The 17,493-nt window shown below is 36.8% G+C and overlaps 1 protein-coding gene across 2 annotated transcripts; it reads right to left on the bottom strand.

Moving 5' to 3' along the window:
- Window positions 1-3,785: 3,785 nt before the first annotated feature.
- Window positions 3,786-13,384, bottom strand: CSF3 (colony stimulating factor 3). 2 transcript variants are annotated; one of them, XM_087945131.1, is made up of 5 exons: window positions 13,261-13,384; window positions 12,129-12,289; window positions 9,261-9,368; window positions 7,247-7,393; window positions 3,786-5,970 (listed from the first exon to the last, which is right to left on the bottom strand). In XM_087945131.1, the coding sequence occupies exons 1-5, from the start codon at window positions 13,274-13,276 to the stop codon at window positions 5,812-5,814; spliced, it is 591 nt and encodes a 196-aa protein (XP_087801257.1). In that variant the 5' UTR covers window positions 13,277-13,384; the 3' UTR covers window positions 3,786-5,811. The 2 variants fall into 2 exon arrangements, with proteins under 2 accessions (XP_087801257.1, XP_026535458.1); XM_026679673.2 differs by having other exon boundaries at window positions 13,200-13,284.
- Between the last annotated feature and the right edge of the window lie 4,109 nt (window positions 13,385-17,493).

The following is a 17,493-nucleotide window of genomic DNA, read 5'->3' as shown; positions in this document are numbered from 1 at the left end:
TGCTAGGTCTTATTTTTCAGATAGGCCTTATTTTTGGGGTAACAAGGTCTTATCAACTTGGCTTGGGGCTGAATAAATGGTTAGGGACAGAATATGTGCAGGATTAACAGAAAAGCTGTTAATATGATTTTTCTTGTTTTGCATTCCAAAATTTTATCTGCTGTTAAGAAAGTTTTCAAACGGCATTTCATTCCTGTCCATTTTATATTTTTGTTTAAAAATCCCGAAAATCTTGTACAAAGTGATACCCTCTTTAATTTCCTCTTTCTGCTATGCGTTTCTGCATTAAATTTCACAACCAAAATTATCTAACCAGTTTTAGAATTAGTTTGATAATTCTGATATCCGGTTTTATTTTTCTGGTTTATATAATAGCACATATCGGTTGAAACTGATTCCTAGGAAGCTCTGTCATAGAGAGTTAACCCGAGTGAACTCAAATGGACAAGTTGGGTCATGTTTTCTCTGCAAGTGAGACAGTCATTCACCTGACAGGATACAGTGCCCTCTTGGATTTCTCCCCCCACACACACTTTTACTTCTGGCTTAGCTCCAAAATAACTCTGGCCACATGATTAATCATGTAAGAATCAACTTGCTATACATACACTGTAAATATTGTTTTGTATTACTCCTGGTAAGTTTTAGACAAGTGTGCCCTTAAAATAATAAAATTCAATTTTACTAGCATCTGTTAGTTTGTTATTTTCTACTTGGGTATTTATTTTTTCTGCCTAATAGCTGTTTTCTGTTGGATAAAGAAGACCCTTTAATCCTGTTCATGCCCTATAGCAGTGATGGTGAACCTTTTGGGCACGCCCAAAAGTTTTAGAATTTCCAGCTGATTGGCTGGGTCTTATTTTGTTGCCCTGCAAAGGAAAGTGGGTTAGTGGGATGGGAATACAGTATCCTTCCCCTGCTACACCCACCAAGACATGTCATGCCCACAGAACTGGTAGTAAAATTTGTTGAATCCCACCACTGCTGAAGTTTGCTCTTTCTCATTTCATCTCTGCACATTCTAATATTTTCCTGATTACTTCCTTGTCTTTGGGAATCTTGTCACCTTTCCAATGTTGTGCACACACATACCCAAAAAGCAAGATGCACCCCTGTGCATACCCCCTGCCCCCCTTGCATGTGCCCACCATGTGCCCCACTCCTGTGCATGCACCCCCCATACATGCATGGCACAGACCCGAAGGCCAGCTGACCGGTGGGAGGTGTGTGCGCATGTGCGGTGAAGCTGAGCTAGGGCGACGGTGTGCGTGTCCACAGAGAGGGCTCTTCATGCCACCTGTGGCATTTGTGCCTTAGGTTGTCCACCACTGCCCTATAGGATCAGTAGATAAATATTTTAAAAATTTAATGTTAAGATATCATATAATTGTAGCTTTTAAACTATATGATTGGAGAAAGTGTTGGGGCAGCATGTCTGTGTAGATTTTTTTTTTATAATAAGTTTTTTATTTTTCAGTTTCAAAAATACAAACATTTCATTTTTTTCTCAAGCAGTGTGTCGTCTAGGCACAAACACCTCTGTGCCACATCCTTCACCATTTACAACATCATTTATGTTCACATTGATATTATTTATCTAAACTTAGAGTTAAGATACATCAATCAGCTAAGTATTATACAACTCTTCTGGTGATAGTACCTAATTGGGGTTACATCTCATTATCCTCATCATACATATAATAACAGTTATCTTTTTCTATCTCTATCTTAATTTGTTTTCTATTCTCCTTTATTCTTTATTTCCAAATTCCTTTTTTATTCTCCAACCATAGATAAAATATTTTCCATATCATATAAAACTCAGTTTCAGAGGATGGTATTCAGCAGATTCTGACCAGTTTTGAAGAACTGGTAGCAGAAATTTTGAGTAGTACAGAGAACTGGCGAATACCACCTCTGACTGGCCCCGTCCCCATCTATTCTCTGCCTCCTGAGTCCCAGCTGATAGGCTGGGTCCTCTTTTGTTGCTCTGCATAGGAGAACGGAGCTGGAAAGCAGGTTAGTGGGGTGGGAATAGAGATTTTACAGTATTCTTCCCCTGCCACACCCACCAAGCCACACCCACAGAACTGGTAGTAAAAAAATTTGAATCCCACCACTGCTGAGGTTTGCTCTTTCTCCTTAATTGCTAGTGTTAATCTATTCATCTCTGCACATTCTAATATTTTTCTGATTACTTCGTCTTTGGGAATCTCCTTACCTTTCCAATGTTGTGCAAATACCATTCTAGCTGCAGTTAGTACATGAATAATTAAATATACATTCTCTTTGTTATATATTTCTAAAGCACCTGTAGGCCAGACAAGGAACAATGGTTGGAAACTGAACAAGGAGAGATTTAACCTGGAAATAAGGAGAAACTTTCTGACAGTGAGAACAATCAACCAATGGAACAGGTTGCCCTCAGAAGTTGTGGGAGCGCCATCACTTGAGACTTTCAAGAAGAGATTGGACTGCCATTTGTCAGAAATGGTGTAGGGTCTCCTGCTTGGGCGGGGGGTTGGACTGGATGACCTACAAAGTCCCTTCCAACTCTGATTACCTGTTCTCTGTTATAAACTTCAGGTAAAATCACTAACAGAAATATTTCTGGTTTTAACTCAATACGTTGTTTTATCATCTCTTCCAATCATGTCTTTATTTCCATCCAATATGTTTTTGCTTCTCCATACGTCCACCACATATGATAGTAAGATCCAGGTTTCTGGTGACATTTCCAACATTTAGCTGACTTATCTTTAAACATCTTTGCTAACCTCACCGGTGCAAAATGCCAGCTATAAAATATCTTATACAAATTCTCTTTATATGCAGTTGACATCATTAACTTATAATTCCTATCACACAATTTCTGTAGAGATTCTCAATAATCCAGGTCATAATTGTCTCAAAGGTGCTTTTTCAAAAGGCAACTGAATTGTTTTTTCCTTGAGGAAGACATTTCGCTTCTCATCCAAGAAGCTTCATCTGTTCTGGCTGAATGGTATGGGCGATGGAAGGATTAGTGACAGGATGTTGGAAGGATTGGATCATATTTCTTTGCTATCATCTGCTATCATATTAGCACTTTCCATGAGAGCTCTTGAGCTCCAATACATCATTCAGATATGATAAATTATCTCAGAATCTACTTGCTGGTTGTCAAATGATAGACAATGATTACATGGTTTTCAGTAGTAATTTGAGGTTTTCATTGTATTTCAGTAAAAAGTTTATTTAAATTAGAATGGAACATGTGCAAGTGTTTGTATTTTGAAGAACCTATTTGCACTGAGAATGCCTCCATCCTTAGCGCTTGTACAACTCCAAGCCCAGGTGATCTTGCATTGTTTATTCATTAGGAACTGATCTTAGTAAAAGCTCTGGACTTCTAATGGGTGTTAGGGTAGGCCACCCTGGCCTGCCTCTTGGGTTTTATATATATATATATCTAGTAGCAATAAAACTATAAATTATTAAAATTATGGTAAAAAGAGGGGGGAAGGAGCAAGGTGGGTGGTGGAATCTGCTATTGATCCATCAACCACCTCCAGTGTGAAACACTCCTCTGCCCCCAAGTTGAGGCCTCAAGCAACTGACAGAGCCAGGTCTTCAAGCCCTATAGAAGACCAGGAGGGTGGGAGAAGATCTCATCCAGAGGTATTCCAAAGGGCAGGAGCCATTACATTACTATCTTTTTGAAAATTACAACTGTAGCTTTCTATGTTCCTCATTCAACTTTATTTTCAAAAAAGCTTAGAAAAATGACAATAATGCACTAGAGATTGTTGTGATAGAAAATTTATTTAAAAACAGGTAAAAATTTAACATTGCATTTAGTGTCATGATCATAGAAGTAGTTACAGCTTAGATTAACTGTTTACAATTTATTTCTCACCTCTTCAAAGAACTGACAGACAGGAATGCTGACATTTTACCTCAAATGGAATGTGTTGGCTATACCACAACTAAACACAAAAATAAAACAGCATTTAGAAAATAAAAGTTGTCAAAAGTTTTGATGAAATTGCTCCTTTGAACAAGATTCAAGATACTGACACTATATAATGTTCAAGCAATATCATTTCAAATTCATTCAGTTATAGTAGACATTAGCAGCTGGGGAAATTGAATGACAAGAATTCTGTGCAAACTTTAAACAAACGCTCAAATTTACTATAACGTTCTCCCAAAATGAATAGCTATTTTGAACCCGATGGGATTCAATAGAAATCAGCGATTTTGGCAAAGGACTGCATTAAAACAAAGAAACATAGTATTCAAGTAGTTAGGAATTGAGTGCAACTCTAATGGCTGTTTACCTTTGTGTTCAAATCATTTAAATGATAATTTAATTCCACTGTAACATAAATAAGTTCCATAGATAATTATTAAATAATACCTCTACATAGAATTCTACAGCAAATGAACGAACACTTTATACTTATGGATTTTTAAAGCTTGAAATGGTATCAACTTAACCACTTGGCCCTGTTTAGAATCGGTCTGTCTACCTCTACCACCGGACTCTTAAAGGGAAGAGGTAGATGCCTGGTGACGTAACATGGTCGGCTTGGTGATATCAGAAATTGTCTAGCAAATATGCTGACACAATGGCAGAGGGAGTGCTGTTTACTAGTTTGCTTAAATCAGGAATTTATTTTGGACCAGGATTACTGTATATAAAGTAAGGTTAAGCAGTCTGGGAACTATTTACCTTTTAATGCTACAATTATCTTCTGCACAATAGTATGGCAAATGATTGAGGATGATGAAAGTTATGAACTGAACCTCTTCCTTAAAGAGGCCAAACAAGCCTGCATTCTATTTCATACCTGTAAAAAGTGGTAAGGACACAGACTATGCTGTATACCCCAGATACTAATAAATACAGGAATTGCAAATTTCCCTTACGTTTCATCCTGTAGTTTCATCTAGCTACCACCAGCTAATACTCTTATGTTTAAATATTAAACAGTAGTTTAATGTTGTATGTACCTCAAGATACATAACACACGTGGCTATAAGCACTGTGAACTGTGCGCTCAATGGCTGAAATCTAAACAACTGTTTTCCATTTATCTGATAGCATTGGTATAAATAATAAATAAATATCTAGTACTGAAGTCCAAATTCAAGATTCAACAATTCTGACACTATAAATATTAAATATGCTAATAAATTAAAACTCATAACTATTAAAAACTTATCACAGTAATATCTCATCAGGGAAAGAAGAGCCTGAGTGAACTGGGAACTTGCCATCCCATTTTCACGTACATGTGTGAGATGCTCTTCTCTGATTATCATACCAATAGAAGTGAATGAATGCTAATCTATAAAAAAATTAAACAGTCAGTTTTAAAACGAATTACAACTTAACCCAGTGTTTGTCAACCTTAGCAACCCTTAAGACTTCCAACTTTCCTCAAAGCCAGAATTGCTGAGTTTGAGAAACAGTGACTTAAGAGAATGGAGTGTTCACGATAGAAGACAATAGCTTGCTTTTCACAACATGCTGAATCTCAAGCAACCCAGCTCAACTTTAGTCTAATCTAACATGTTGTACAAACTCAGTTAATATTATTTCATTTAGAGCTAAATTTATCTGAATTACTTTATTGTCTCCTACTTTCAGTGTATTAAAATGGTGTATAAACATTTAAAATAAATTAAAAACAAAGACAGAGAAGCTGGAATTCTGCCTGCCAGAGCAATCCTGCCAGACGAAAGCAGGGCTTAGGACTTCCTTTTGTGCACAGAACTATTTCAGCTTCAAGGTCTTTTGTGAGAATTCTCCATAGATTTCCCTTATGTGCTACAGTGCCTCAGGGCCCGGAAAATCATATCCATAAATTTCTGGAGTTTGCAGAGGACCAGGTAACTTCCAATTTCTCCTTGAACTTCCACAAATCTGGGCTCATTTTCTGCCTGTGGATAGACAACACTGGTCAGGCTGCTTTCTTCCATCTGTAACAAAGATTAGGGAAATTGAGGAATCTCATATTAATAATTAACATTTGCATATTAACTCCAACACTATCTAAATCGGCCTTGCCTCGCATGTTATTCTTGGATCAATCCTATTGCAGCCAATATTGTCACTATCATATCCCCAAGTCCTCTTCAATGACCTTATTTTAATAAATAAGCACTGTGTGTATCAAGGCACGGGGCAATGGGATGTAACTCAGCAGGGAAAAACATGGTCCCAGCCTTCAGAAAAGCAGAGAGAAGCATTTTTCTCCACAAGGAGCAGTGGGTCAAGGGATAGGCTCTTAAATACATATTTGAGCTGGTGTAAGCAAAATAATGCACACAGATATATTTACTTCCTCATGCATAAACACATCCCTACTCTTTGCCCTACCACAGTTGCAGCAACAATTTTATAAGGCATGCTTGAGAATTGCCTTGGTGCAGTTTGTATATGTTAGGATTAATGCATGAACAGGAAAAATGCTCATACCATCTAAAATGAAGTTCAATACATAGAAAGGTGTGCAAAAGCCAGGCACTAGGATTATCCAAAATGCGAATAGCAAAAGCCTAAGTATTTATTACTTTGAAATTTATGCTTATAAATTGACAAAGGCAAAGTTTTCTTTTTACAAGACTCGATATACAATTGTTCAACAAGTAATAGCAACAGAGGTTATTCCTGAAGATGAAGTGTGTCAGTAATTTAAAAAATCTTCCCGCAAACTCAGCACTTTGGGCTGGATTTGAGTGCTGAAGCAGTCCATTTCTTAGATCCCATTTAAAAGCATCTAGCCACCACTACTCTATGAGGACTGAGTAGTTTACATCGTGCAAATACCAGGGCCATAGAGTACTTTGGATCTGATGCTAAAAAAAGTGCTCTGGAATACTAAAATAACCCCTGTGTTCAATAGCAGGAAAATCCCAATGGTCTTCCCTTTCACAGCTATTGTGTGATCCCACAAAAAGATAAAGCCTTTGAGTGTTGCAACAGATGCTATTCATGTTCCATGTATCCTTTGGAAACTGAATCTAAAGCACTCTCCATATCTGCAATTTTTAGAAACTTACCTTCATAGTTCATCAAATTCACCAAGAGAACATTGCTAATGTCCAGGTAGGTGATTTGCTAAATTATTATAACAGATTCACACCTTCATACCTATATTAAACATTTCTTATATTCCCCTTAGAATTGAGTGGTTTCGCCTCACTACCTGGCTCTAATTCTTTCCCAACTTAGAGTATTTATGCAACTCCTCACCTGTTGTTGAATGTTGTGGGACAAGTTGGAAATATCCAGTTGAACACTAAGTACTTTGTCAGAGTAAGTTGTTAAGATTTGGTGAATATGCGAGAGGTAACCAGAGTAGGTTTGGAGGCCTGCCTGTATCTGATTGAAGCAGCTTTCCTACATGATATAAATATAATAGGGAATTATTACAAAAAGTTATTATGCATTCCTTATTCAAATTTCAGAAAAATATTTATTTGATTACAATGGTGTTGTACCACTTGTGTTGAGAGACAAGTTGAGCTGCGTTTTCCAGAGAGTGGACAAAATTATTGAAATTATGAAAAAAGTGATTTCCACAAGAAAATGTACACCTATTTTGATTCTGCTGTGCCACAATTAAAAGCTATGGTATATTAATTACAACTGAGGTTAGAGATAAGGCAACAGTGACACTATCCAGGATGAAATGTTAGAATTGCCTTAATATGGATAAATATGGACATTTTCTACTGTTTTAAATTAAGCAACGAAGGGTAAACTGAAGGATAAAAAGTGACTTCGTTTCACCTCATTTTAAACAATAACCAGTCAGTATATACTAGGAAATAATATAGTAACAGTGGAAAAATTGACAAAGTTATAGTGGCAGCTAGAAAAATGTATTTTGAATAAACATACATTTTAATTATTAAACAATAAAATAGATGTTGATTATGCACTAGACTTGAATGTAGAGCTCTTAAGATATGCTTACTGGGAAAACAGACGGGAATTTTCTCTTAATACTGTTATCAGTGATATTTACCTATTTTGTAATATTCTTCTCTGGAGATGTTGGATATTGGATAGATACATAAAATATAATCACCCTGAAACTGTCTGCTTTTTAAAAAAATCAATTTAGACTCAAGATCAGAGAATTAGAATAAGTGCATTGCTGTCTTCTTTCATTACTGTTTAGGGTTTGCCTATTCATCTTTTAAGAAATAACAAATATTTCACAGTTGAATTTGACATCAGCAGTACTAATGGCCAAATTTGAAGTAGGCACCCATCTAGGAGTTAAGTGTAGTTATACACTTTTTAAGAAAGTACACTTAATGCATGTGTACTATCAGTGGAAGCCCCATTAAAAAGGTTGTTTTAAAATTATTAGGATTAGAAAAAAGATGGGCCAATGACAGTAAATGCGATTATTTCATCTCCAGTGAAATCAAGCTACTGATTTAGATGATTATTGATATTACATGGAACTACACAAAGGGTGCATATCCTTGTTATGGGGAATGTGTAAAAAACTTGCAAGAATAGAATCCACAATAAGGTAGGTGGGCATTTGCAGGAGTGAATACCATTACTGGCTTAAAATCAATATTGCTTTTGTTTCTGCTTTGGTTTGTCTGCAGTACTTTTATAGTATCTGATTATGGATAATACAATCTCCAAGAGTATCTTTGTAAATATGTAAACTGTTAATGTTAAAATAGGAAAAGGTCCTCCTGAGCACCAACACAGGTCCTGTCTTAACTCATTCTAATTTTAAAGGCATTTATTTTCCTTCAGCAAAAAGGAAAAAAAGGAGGCAATATGATAAAGTATAATTATATACTTACACGTATACCTGAGAACCAAATAATTTCCAAAAGCATTTTTAAGAAATTAAAAATAGTTGGTGGCTAGGGTCAAACACACTGTCTTTTCAGACAAATTAATCACCAGCTAGAAAAAGAGCCAATCTGGGTAAAAAAGGATCCCCAAAATCTAGAAAGGTGATTAAGAAATATCCTTATCAGCTTACTTATAAGGAAGGATACTTAGTCATGTAGGCTGGGGAATTCTGGGAGTTGAAGTCCATATGTCTTAAATTTGCTGAATTGAGTCTAGGCAGACAAACAGCACATTGGCTGTGAGAATATTCACAGATGCTCTTAAAATCACAAACATTGCCATGATTGGTTAGAAAATCATGTGCTGCTACCCTAGTACTTCATCGAAGGGAAAAATGTGTTTAAGTTACAATCAGATGGGTGTTGCTACTTACCATGTCACAGGGGTCCTGCTGGCAATGAGAGATATTAACTTGTTGAATGCCCAAGAGTTTCTCTATTGCCATCAGTTCTCTGTTGCTGCCAAAGCTCAATGCTTTACGCTGGAGGAAAAAAAAAAAGGAAAAGATTGAAGAGATATTTCTGTGATTTTTTTTAAAAAAAGAGCAAACATATTTAAGTGCTTTTATATCCTTGCTCCCTAAAAGCAGTATTTTACAAAATCCTTCCTGTCCCCTAATCCTATTTTTATTATACTTCAAAATCCAATGAAGCTCAGAGAATCTGAGCAAGGTTTAATATGTACTTATTAAAAGAATGCATACTGTTAACTTATATGAATATAAAGATTCAGAGGTAAAATTTAGCCTTTATTGTTAAGAATAATCCTAAAGCCTGTCCTCATTGTAAATTGTGCCAAGTTGTACTCAGTTTGCAATACTAAAGTTCTCATTACTGTTGTTTTGGTCCAGCAATGGCTGGATAACTCCAAAGACACTGTAAGCTATTAATGAAGAAATTATCTTAGTCACAGCTAACTTCAAGATTTATAGGTTTTCACGGTTTAGCTGTGTATGGCTGATATGCAAATAGCAGTAAGGAAAAGGACTGAATAATGCTACATTCTGACATAGCAAATACTCATCTTGAGACTCACCATTTAAAATTTCCCACCAAGTTTCTAAATCTTTGAGCAGGATGCTTTAAAGTGTATGAGTAATGTCTATAGAAATCTCAGAAGCTAATGAGGACTGTTGGAGATATGACTTTCAGCGATTAGGAGATTTTGATTGCTCTTTTCATCTTCCTCATGATTAACAAATCTTTTCATCTTCATGATTTACAAATTATGCTCTACTAAAAATAGGGAGGCATTGAATGCATATTAGCCACACAGAGCTAAACAGTTAAAACCAATCAAACTTAAAGTTAGCCGTGACTAAGGTAATTTCTTCGTTAATATCTTACAGCATCTTTGGAGTTATCCAGCCATTGCTGGACCAAAACAACAGTAATGAGAACTTTAATATTGCTTCAATAACATCTGAGTGATTTTATGAAGACACTAGAAGTTAGTGGAAAAATGATAGAAAATCCTACTGGATTCATTGATGCTCCCCTGTAGTGCAGGGAAATCTGATTGAACCCTTTAAAACTGAGCACAATGTGGCACAATTTATAATGAGAACAGGCTTTAAGATTATTCTTAAAATAAAGGATAAATTTTACCTCTGAATTTAGAGCCCTATTCACCATAAGCTATTCTTATACAAATCACTATCCACACAATCCAAACTAAAATAATTATTTAAAGAATTGCAACGGAGCATCAAGCAATTCCACTCCCTTTGTATTTAGTAAGCCTTAAATTTCAATATATTTCATATTCATTTGACAGATTCAGTCAAAATATTCCCTCCCAACACCCAAAGAGGAAGGCATCAAAAATGCTAAAGTTTGCTGGCTTGTTTGCAAACAATTTTCCTCCCTTGAGCTTTGACATTCTGAATTGGCACAATCTTACATGTATTCCGGAAACACGAGACAGAAATATTTGTGTAATTTTAGTAGGGAGGGGCTCTATTCACAGTGCTAGGAAATACATGAGATTAAGACATTTTGGAAGACTGACCTGTAATTTATGGGAAGTACTAGAAAAGGAACCCATATCTGAATGATGTTCCAAGTATTTTATGTGAAAATCTCAGTCACTATGACTTTTGATTTTCTCTATGTATAATGCTCTAATTATTTGTCTATCACTTTTCTCAATTATGTTGCTATTGTAGAAGATATTTGGCACTATGGGCATCAAGATACCTCTAAATAACACTCTTCATGCCAGGTTTTCAGTACTATTAAGTTTAAACTCTATGTTTTGCAGGTATTGCTGGACTGTAACTGCTGGTTTCCTTCATTATAGCTGCTAAAAGTTGAAATTCAACATTTGCAAGATTGATTTTCCACTCCCACAAGGGTTTGGGAGGTTGTGGATCAAATTCAACAATTGCACGTGGTTTTATAACATGAAGCATCTTCATCTAACTAAAAGAGAAGTCAACTGCAAATGCTCTACTGTAGCTTCGTCATAGTTTTAACCAGGTATCCTAACTGATCTACTGATTAATAGTTCAATTCCTTTGTTCAAGAATGCAAGAACTTCTGTAGATGAGTTATGAAGCAATAGACTAGCACATCTAAGTGCACACTGAACGCACACCCTCAAAAATAATGGTTTAAAGCCATATCTGTGCTACCTTATCTCATTCAAGTCTTTTATATTAGATTCTTCCCCAAATCCTCCATTATTTAAAATTATGCATTGATTTAAGTAGTGAGTTAAAGGGTATTTCAGCTTTGGGATTCTTTGAAATAACATTTCAGTGGAAGCTTAACAGAAGAAAATCAAAAGTCTTCAAGTTTATTACTTCAATACATTTAACCTGACAATTTTTTTCCCTTCCACTATTCAACATTTTCCATTAGTCTGAAATTCTTCTGTATTGTTTCAATATAATAGGGATAGTTTATGAATTTTAGATTTAAAAATAGGATTTCATCTAGCTGTATTACACCTGAAATTCATAAATGTCTAGGCTTTCATGGTCAATAACCATAATGGCTTGGAAATTTTCATCAATATATTCTAATTAATCTATAGATTTGTTTCCCTCTACCACTACAGTTCCTTTACTTTTTGTTAGAAACTTGGTATACAGCAATTTAATACATGATTGACTCAAAAGCCAATTCATAAATGCTGATAACATATAGCTCCAACACCTTTAAAATAACCTGAGAAACTTGTTTTACAAACTATATGTATATCTCTTTGTAGATCTCTTCACCCAGCATATACTTACCAGAAGCCCATTCAATACAAGGAGATCAGCCTTTATCCGCATGGCAAACTCCTTATTTTTCGAAACAAACTGATGTAAGCCAGGATCTCCAGAAAATTCTGGGTGAGGTGCACCTAAGCACATTAACCAAGAAAGTGCAATACTGACAAGAAGAAGACCACCTGGGAAAATAAAATATACAATGGTAAGGAGAGACGTCGTTTAAAAAACTAGACCCACTCTATGAACTGCACTAAAATATCTAGCTGATACCAATGTCTAAACGATTGAAACCATTATGTGATTATCATTTATCAGCTCCAGCCCACCCTCTTCACTTACGACGTCCCTTCTGCCGCTTTTGTGATAAAACAAGGAAAACTCGAGCTGAAGGGGCGCCGCTCAACTCCCCATAACTAGAGCCAAGACGAAAGTACAAAGCGCAAGTGAGTGGAAAACTGATTCTGTCAAAATTAGTCTATCATTCTAGCACGTGCAAGAAACTCAGCGAGACTCAAGCCCGGAATACGGGTCTGCCGCCAACCTTTCCGCGTCAGGAGCGTCCCTATCACGTGGCAACGCTGTTTATTTCAGTCTTTGGCTTCACCTGACGCGAGGTCCCGCAAGAGCTACAGCGGGTTTTTCGAATCCCAGTTGCCCAGCTCATTTGAAAAAGGCGAAAGTATCAGTAGGCTGGAAAGCGAAGCCTCGTCTATCGTTCTCTGAACTTTTGGGAGAACTTCGAGGCACATGCCAGAATTCCCCTTTCCTTCCCTCTTAAAGGCCAGTCTTGACCTCTGTAAATAAAACAATTTAACCAGCTCAAGTTTTATTCTCCTACAATCAAATCCGGAGAGAACGGGTTTCCAATCTGGGCATTTCAAAGCTTCTTAAACATTCCTGAAGGCGGTGCTAAGGAGGAGCGGTCGGGAAGGTAAGCCAGGACTCGTCCCTCCTTCCTTCCCTCCCTCAGTCGCAAAGGTGGACAATAGTCCCAAAGGCGGCGGAAAAGTGCTCCGGGGAGCCCTCACCGCGAGGGGCGCCAAAAAAAGCTGCCCTTCCCGAGCAAGGCGCCACCACAAGGAAACTTACCCTCTCGTCTCGGGCCACGCCCGGCCGCGACGAGGAAGGACCTGCCCCGAGTGCTACTTACTCCGTGTTGAATTCATCCTTCTTCAGAAAAGCCTTTGGTCTCGCCCACTTTCTCCGCCCTGTTCTTCGAAAACGACGCACTTGTGATGCGGGAGGCACTGGCGAGCGGATGCCTGAATTGCTGTGAACCAAACTCTTCTCCATTGGGGGTATTTATAGAGGGAATATTCAGGAACTTCCTCCGGGCGGTGAAAAGAGGAGGGGCACTGGAGGCTAATTGAGAGGAGTGGTGTTAGGTTATGACTCTCACATTTTTTTTGTTTATGCACTAATTACGGTAAAGTTAAAATCCACTGAATGTCCTTGATCAGGGTCAAAGGGTGGGTGATGAGGATCTGCAAAAGGAGCCTATTTCTATTTCTCACGAGTGAATAGTTTCACAGGTAATTGTGGGATTGTTTAATTTAAGCCTTAGAGAATTCACAGCTGGCTCCAACATTGATATAACCTTCTGTGATCGTTTAAAACTTTATTGGAATAGCCCAATAAGGAGCTTAAACTTCATGTTTGAAGATAAAGTATTATTTTATGGAAAATTAACGCAGTAACAAAATGCTACTCTATTTTTTTAAAGTTTTCTCTCATGATTTAATTTAAAGAGTTTATAACTAAAAGATCATGTATTTTCTCAATCTTCCAGAGGCATTTTATTTCTCAGATTCTGGGCCTTTCTTTCCTCATATATTTCTTTACACCTTCCATTATTTATTTACTCTAGAGCCATGGATTGATTCCAAGAGTTATGCCACACTTATCGGAATAGGGCTTGACAAACAAAAAACTCATTAATTTTAATAGCTTAATAGAAATTCTGAATCTGCCTAGTAAAAATAAAAGGCATGAGTAAGATGGGGAGACTTGATACATGTGGAACAGATCTGGTGTCTTATCAAGCCCAGAGTTGATAAAAGCATCCAGACTGATTACAGCTACTTAAAATGGTAAATGCTACCATGGGGTAGCATTGAGTCTGCAGCATACTCTCATAGAACTGTAGGAAAAAAAATTGGAAACCCACTACTGCGCCCATGTTTCTTAACCTTGGCAATTCTTAAAATGTGTAGGCTTTTCCAGAATTTCCCCAAATAACCTATCCAATGTGCCTTGTCGATTGGATGGACCTGCAAATGTATGGATTAAGCTGGCCAGAAATTAATGGTGTGTTTTTTCTCTCCTGTAAGATCCTTGTAATAGATAACCATATAACATTATAGTCTGCCCAGATAATTTTGTTCTAGAATATATTAACATTTAATAGAATATCCCCAGACAGCACTGGATCATTTTAGCAGGAAACATGGACTGATTCTAAATGATGAAGGTTCTTCTTAAAGAATGTATGGTGGATTTAAAGCTAAACATGATCTGCAGAACGGCAGTTCTTTATTCTTTTCTGTATTATATGGCTAAAGTATTCCTACTGTACCACTTCATACTTTATATAGTGTCCAATATGTATGGGAAGCTTTAGGCTAGATCTTGATTGTATGTCAGCTTAGCTTTAAAACATATTTGAATGTTTATGATTTAACATATTTGAATGTTTATGATTTAATAAATAATGAACTCTGCCCCTTTAATTAAAAAAAAATCATCCTAGCTCTGTCTCTTTTCTATTCTCAATGATTGGGGACATATACAGATAGTCATGCTAAGCAAGGTACTTGTTATAGTCTCTTTTTAATGACTCTTTGGCCAGTTGTTAAGCAAATTATTACAGTTAAGTGAACCACACAATAGTTAAATGGATCTGTCTTCCCTCACTGACTTGTCGAGGGTTGGCTGGAAAGATTGCAAATGGTGATCACAAGACAATAGGATGCTATAACTGGGATATATACATGCCGATTCTCAAGCACTCAAAATTTGATCATGATTGTGGGAATGCTGCAGCAGTTGGAATTGTGAGGACCAGTTGTAGGTCACTTTTTTCAGTGCTGTTGTAACTTTGAATAAATAAATTATTGTAAGTTGAGAACTACCTGTAGCTTGCTTGCCTAGTTAAAATAGGGTTAGGTGATTTTTATTTATTTGTACCTCACCTTTATTATTTTTTATAAGTAACTCAAGGCAGGGAACATACCAAATACACCTTCCTCCTCTTTATTGAACACATCTTCCTCCTCCTATTTTCTCCATAACAACAGCCCTGTGAGGTGGGTTGGGCTGAAAGAGAATTACTGGCCCAAAATCATTCAGCTGACATTCATGGGTAAGACAGGATTTGAACTCTCACTTTCTAGCCTGGCGCCTTAACAACGAGACCAAACTGACTTGAGAAACAGTTATTGCCTTAATTATGTTGTGTGAACCAGAACAGATTGTCATATTAAATCATCACATGGTTTCTTTGACATCAGTTTTTATTCATTGCATTGTACTGCAGTGTATTGTATACAATTTTATTGTACAGTATATTTATTAAGCCAAATTTACTGCATAATGAGGTAAGTGAATGCAGTCAATATGTTCTTATCTAGAATTGTTCCAAGCATTTTTGGGCAATTGGCCTGCTAACATTGGTGTCTTGAGTTTGTCTGTAAAAATAAGTATTTCCATTCTATTTATTGCAGTGTGATTTACATTTTTGGGAGATGTAATGAAGTAGAGAAGGAGAGAGGTTAAGATTCTTCTGCTATCAATATATATCAGAGATGGGATCTGGGATCCAATTGGATGTCCCTTTAACCTTGGTGAGGAGCATCCAATGATATTGTGGCCCCATGGGAGACAATATTGCAGTCTTGTGTTTTAAACAAAATTTTGAAATTACGTTGAAGGAATTGCCAAGATGATGAAATTTGTTGAGGTGAAAGAATTTGACATCTGGGTTTCTCCCCCCAGCCCCATTTAGCAAATGTTTATTAGGTTAGAGTTAGTCATCTTAAAGCAATACTGTACTTGTAAAGAATTGGCAGTGTTAGTAGTTAAGGATAGACAAACAGGTTTCCTTTCCTAAAATAGAATTTTCCTTTAAGCAGAAAATTCAGAAAAAAGTTAACTATCCCATTCAAAACTAGTTCCTTAGAAGAAAACCAAACTTTGGCTTTAGGTCCCCTCTAGGTTTAGAGAATTGAGTGGCCCCTGAGCAAATCTTTTAGGAGGTCTCCTTCCCACTGTTGGGTCTCCTTTGCTGTCAATTCCCCCACCAGATCCGGGACCTCAGATCAATGGGATTGGGGGTCTATTTCAACTTTGCAATAATGTGAAAGATGCCAGAATGGGATGGCTTTTAAAAAGTATGCTTCACCATCCGTTTCCTCCTCTACATTAAAACAAAATGCAGTTTCAAAAATATTGGGTTGTCTGAAGCAGAATTCAAATGTCACTCTCATTCCACAGCTGGCACCGTAGCTTTTAAAACTCTTGCTGTTCAAGTACCAGTTTATGCTTTAACCTGCCTTTTAACTATAACGATCCTATTCTCTGCTAAACGGCAAGGCAAGCTCTTGAAGAAATAATTAGCACTTGTAGGTTTAAAACTATTTATTAGAATATTTAATATTGCACTTTAACAAATGAGATCAGATGCCCCTGGAAATAGGGTTTTTTTCTTCTTCTTCCAGGCAATGCTTCTATTGAATAAATTCCATTGATATGAATTTGCATTACACTCTTGCACAGTTCATATATGGAAGGGCTGTAACAGGAAGATTTATCTCGTGGTCGTGTTTATATTTTGGGGGCAGTGATGCCTCAATTCCAGGAGGGAGCAGAGAATGAAATGGCTCTGATTGTAAAATTTACAGCCACTGAAATAAAAACAAAGTGCCCCCCCCCAAAGGTATAGAAAATGTAGAGCTTCCTGATTACTAATTAATAAGGTAACTTCTTACATTCATACTTCAACTTATATTCATTTATGGTTTTTTAATGGAATATATGCCTAAATTACACATTGAAGAATGTTCTTCATATTGTGCAATATTATATGGGGAAAACCAACCTCTTCCTTCCCATTTAAATATTGTTTGAAATGAAGCGCCACCTTGAGGGCAGTGATGAAATGTATTTGTTACACGGAAGAGTCATCAGGAAAAGCCTTTTGGATGACTGAGACAAAAAGCTGATTCCCTGAACTGATCAGTCCAGATTGGGAAATCCAGGACAATCTCAAATTTCCCCCCCTGCCAGGATGTAGGGGGAAGGAAGTAACAAATTGATGTGTGTGGAGTCACAGAGAACCTTCTCATGTACAGAATTAGCAAAATTTGGGAATGTTGGATAAACTTTG

The sequence above is a fragment of the Notechis scutatus genome, chromosome Z (genome assembly GCF_049901735.1).
Source record: "Notechis scutatus isolate UNSWTSFEM ecotype Mainland chromosome Z, rNotScu1.2, whole genome shotgun sequence".
NCBI classification, from domain to species: Eukaryota; Metazoa; Chordata; class Lepidosauria; order Squamata; family Elapidae; genus Notechis; species Notechis scutatus.
This window is presented reverse-complemented; position numbering and strand designations above follow the sequence as displayed.

Excerpts from the sequence above, each read along its gene's own strand:
- CSF3 (XM_087945131.1), bottom strand. Across the intron at positions 7,394-9,260 it reads AGCAGGACCCCTGTGACATG|GAAAGCTGCTTCAATCAGAT; the intron begins GTAAGTAGCAAC and ends TATATCATGTAG. Across the intron at positions 5,971-7,246 it reads CCCACAACATTCAACAACAG|ATGGAAGAAAGCAGCCTGAC; the intron begins GTGAGGAGTTGC and ends TCTTTGTTACAG.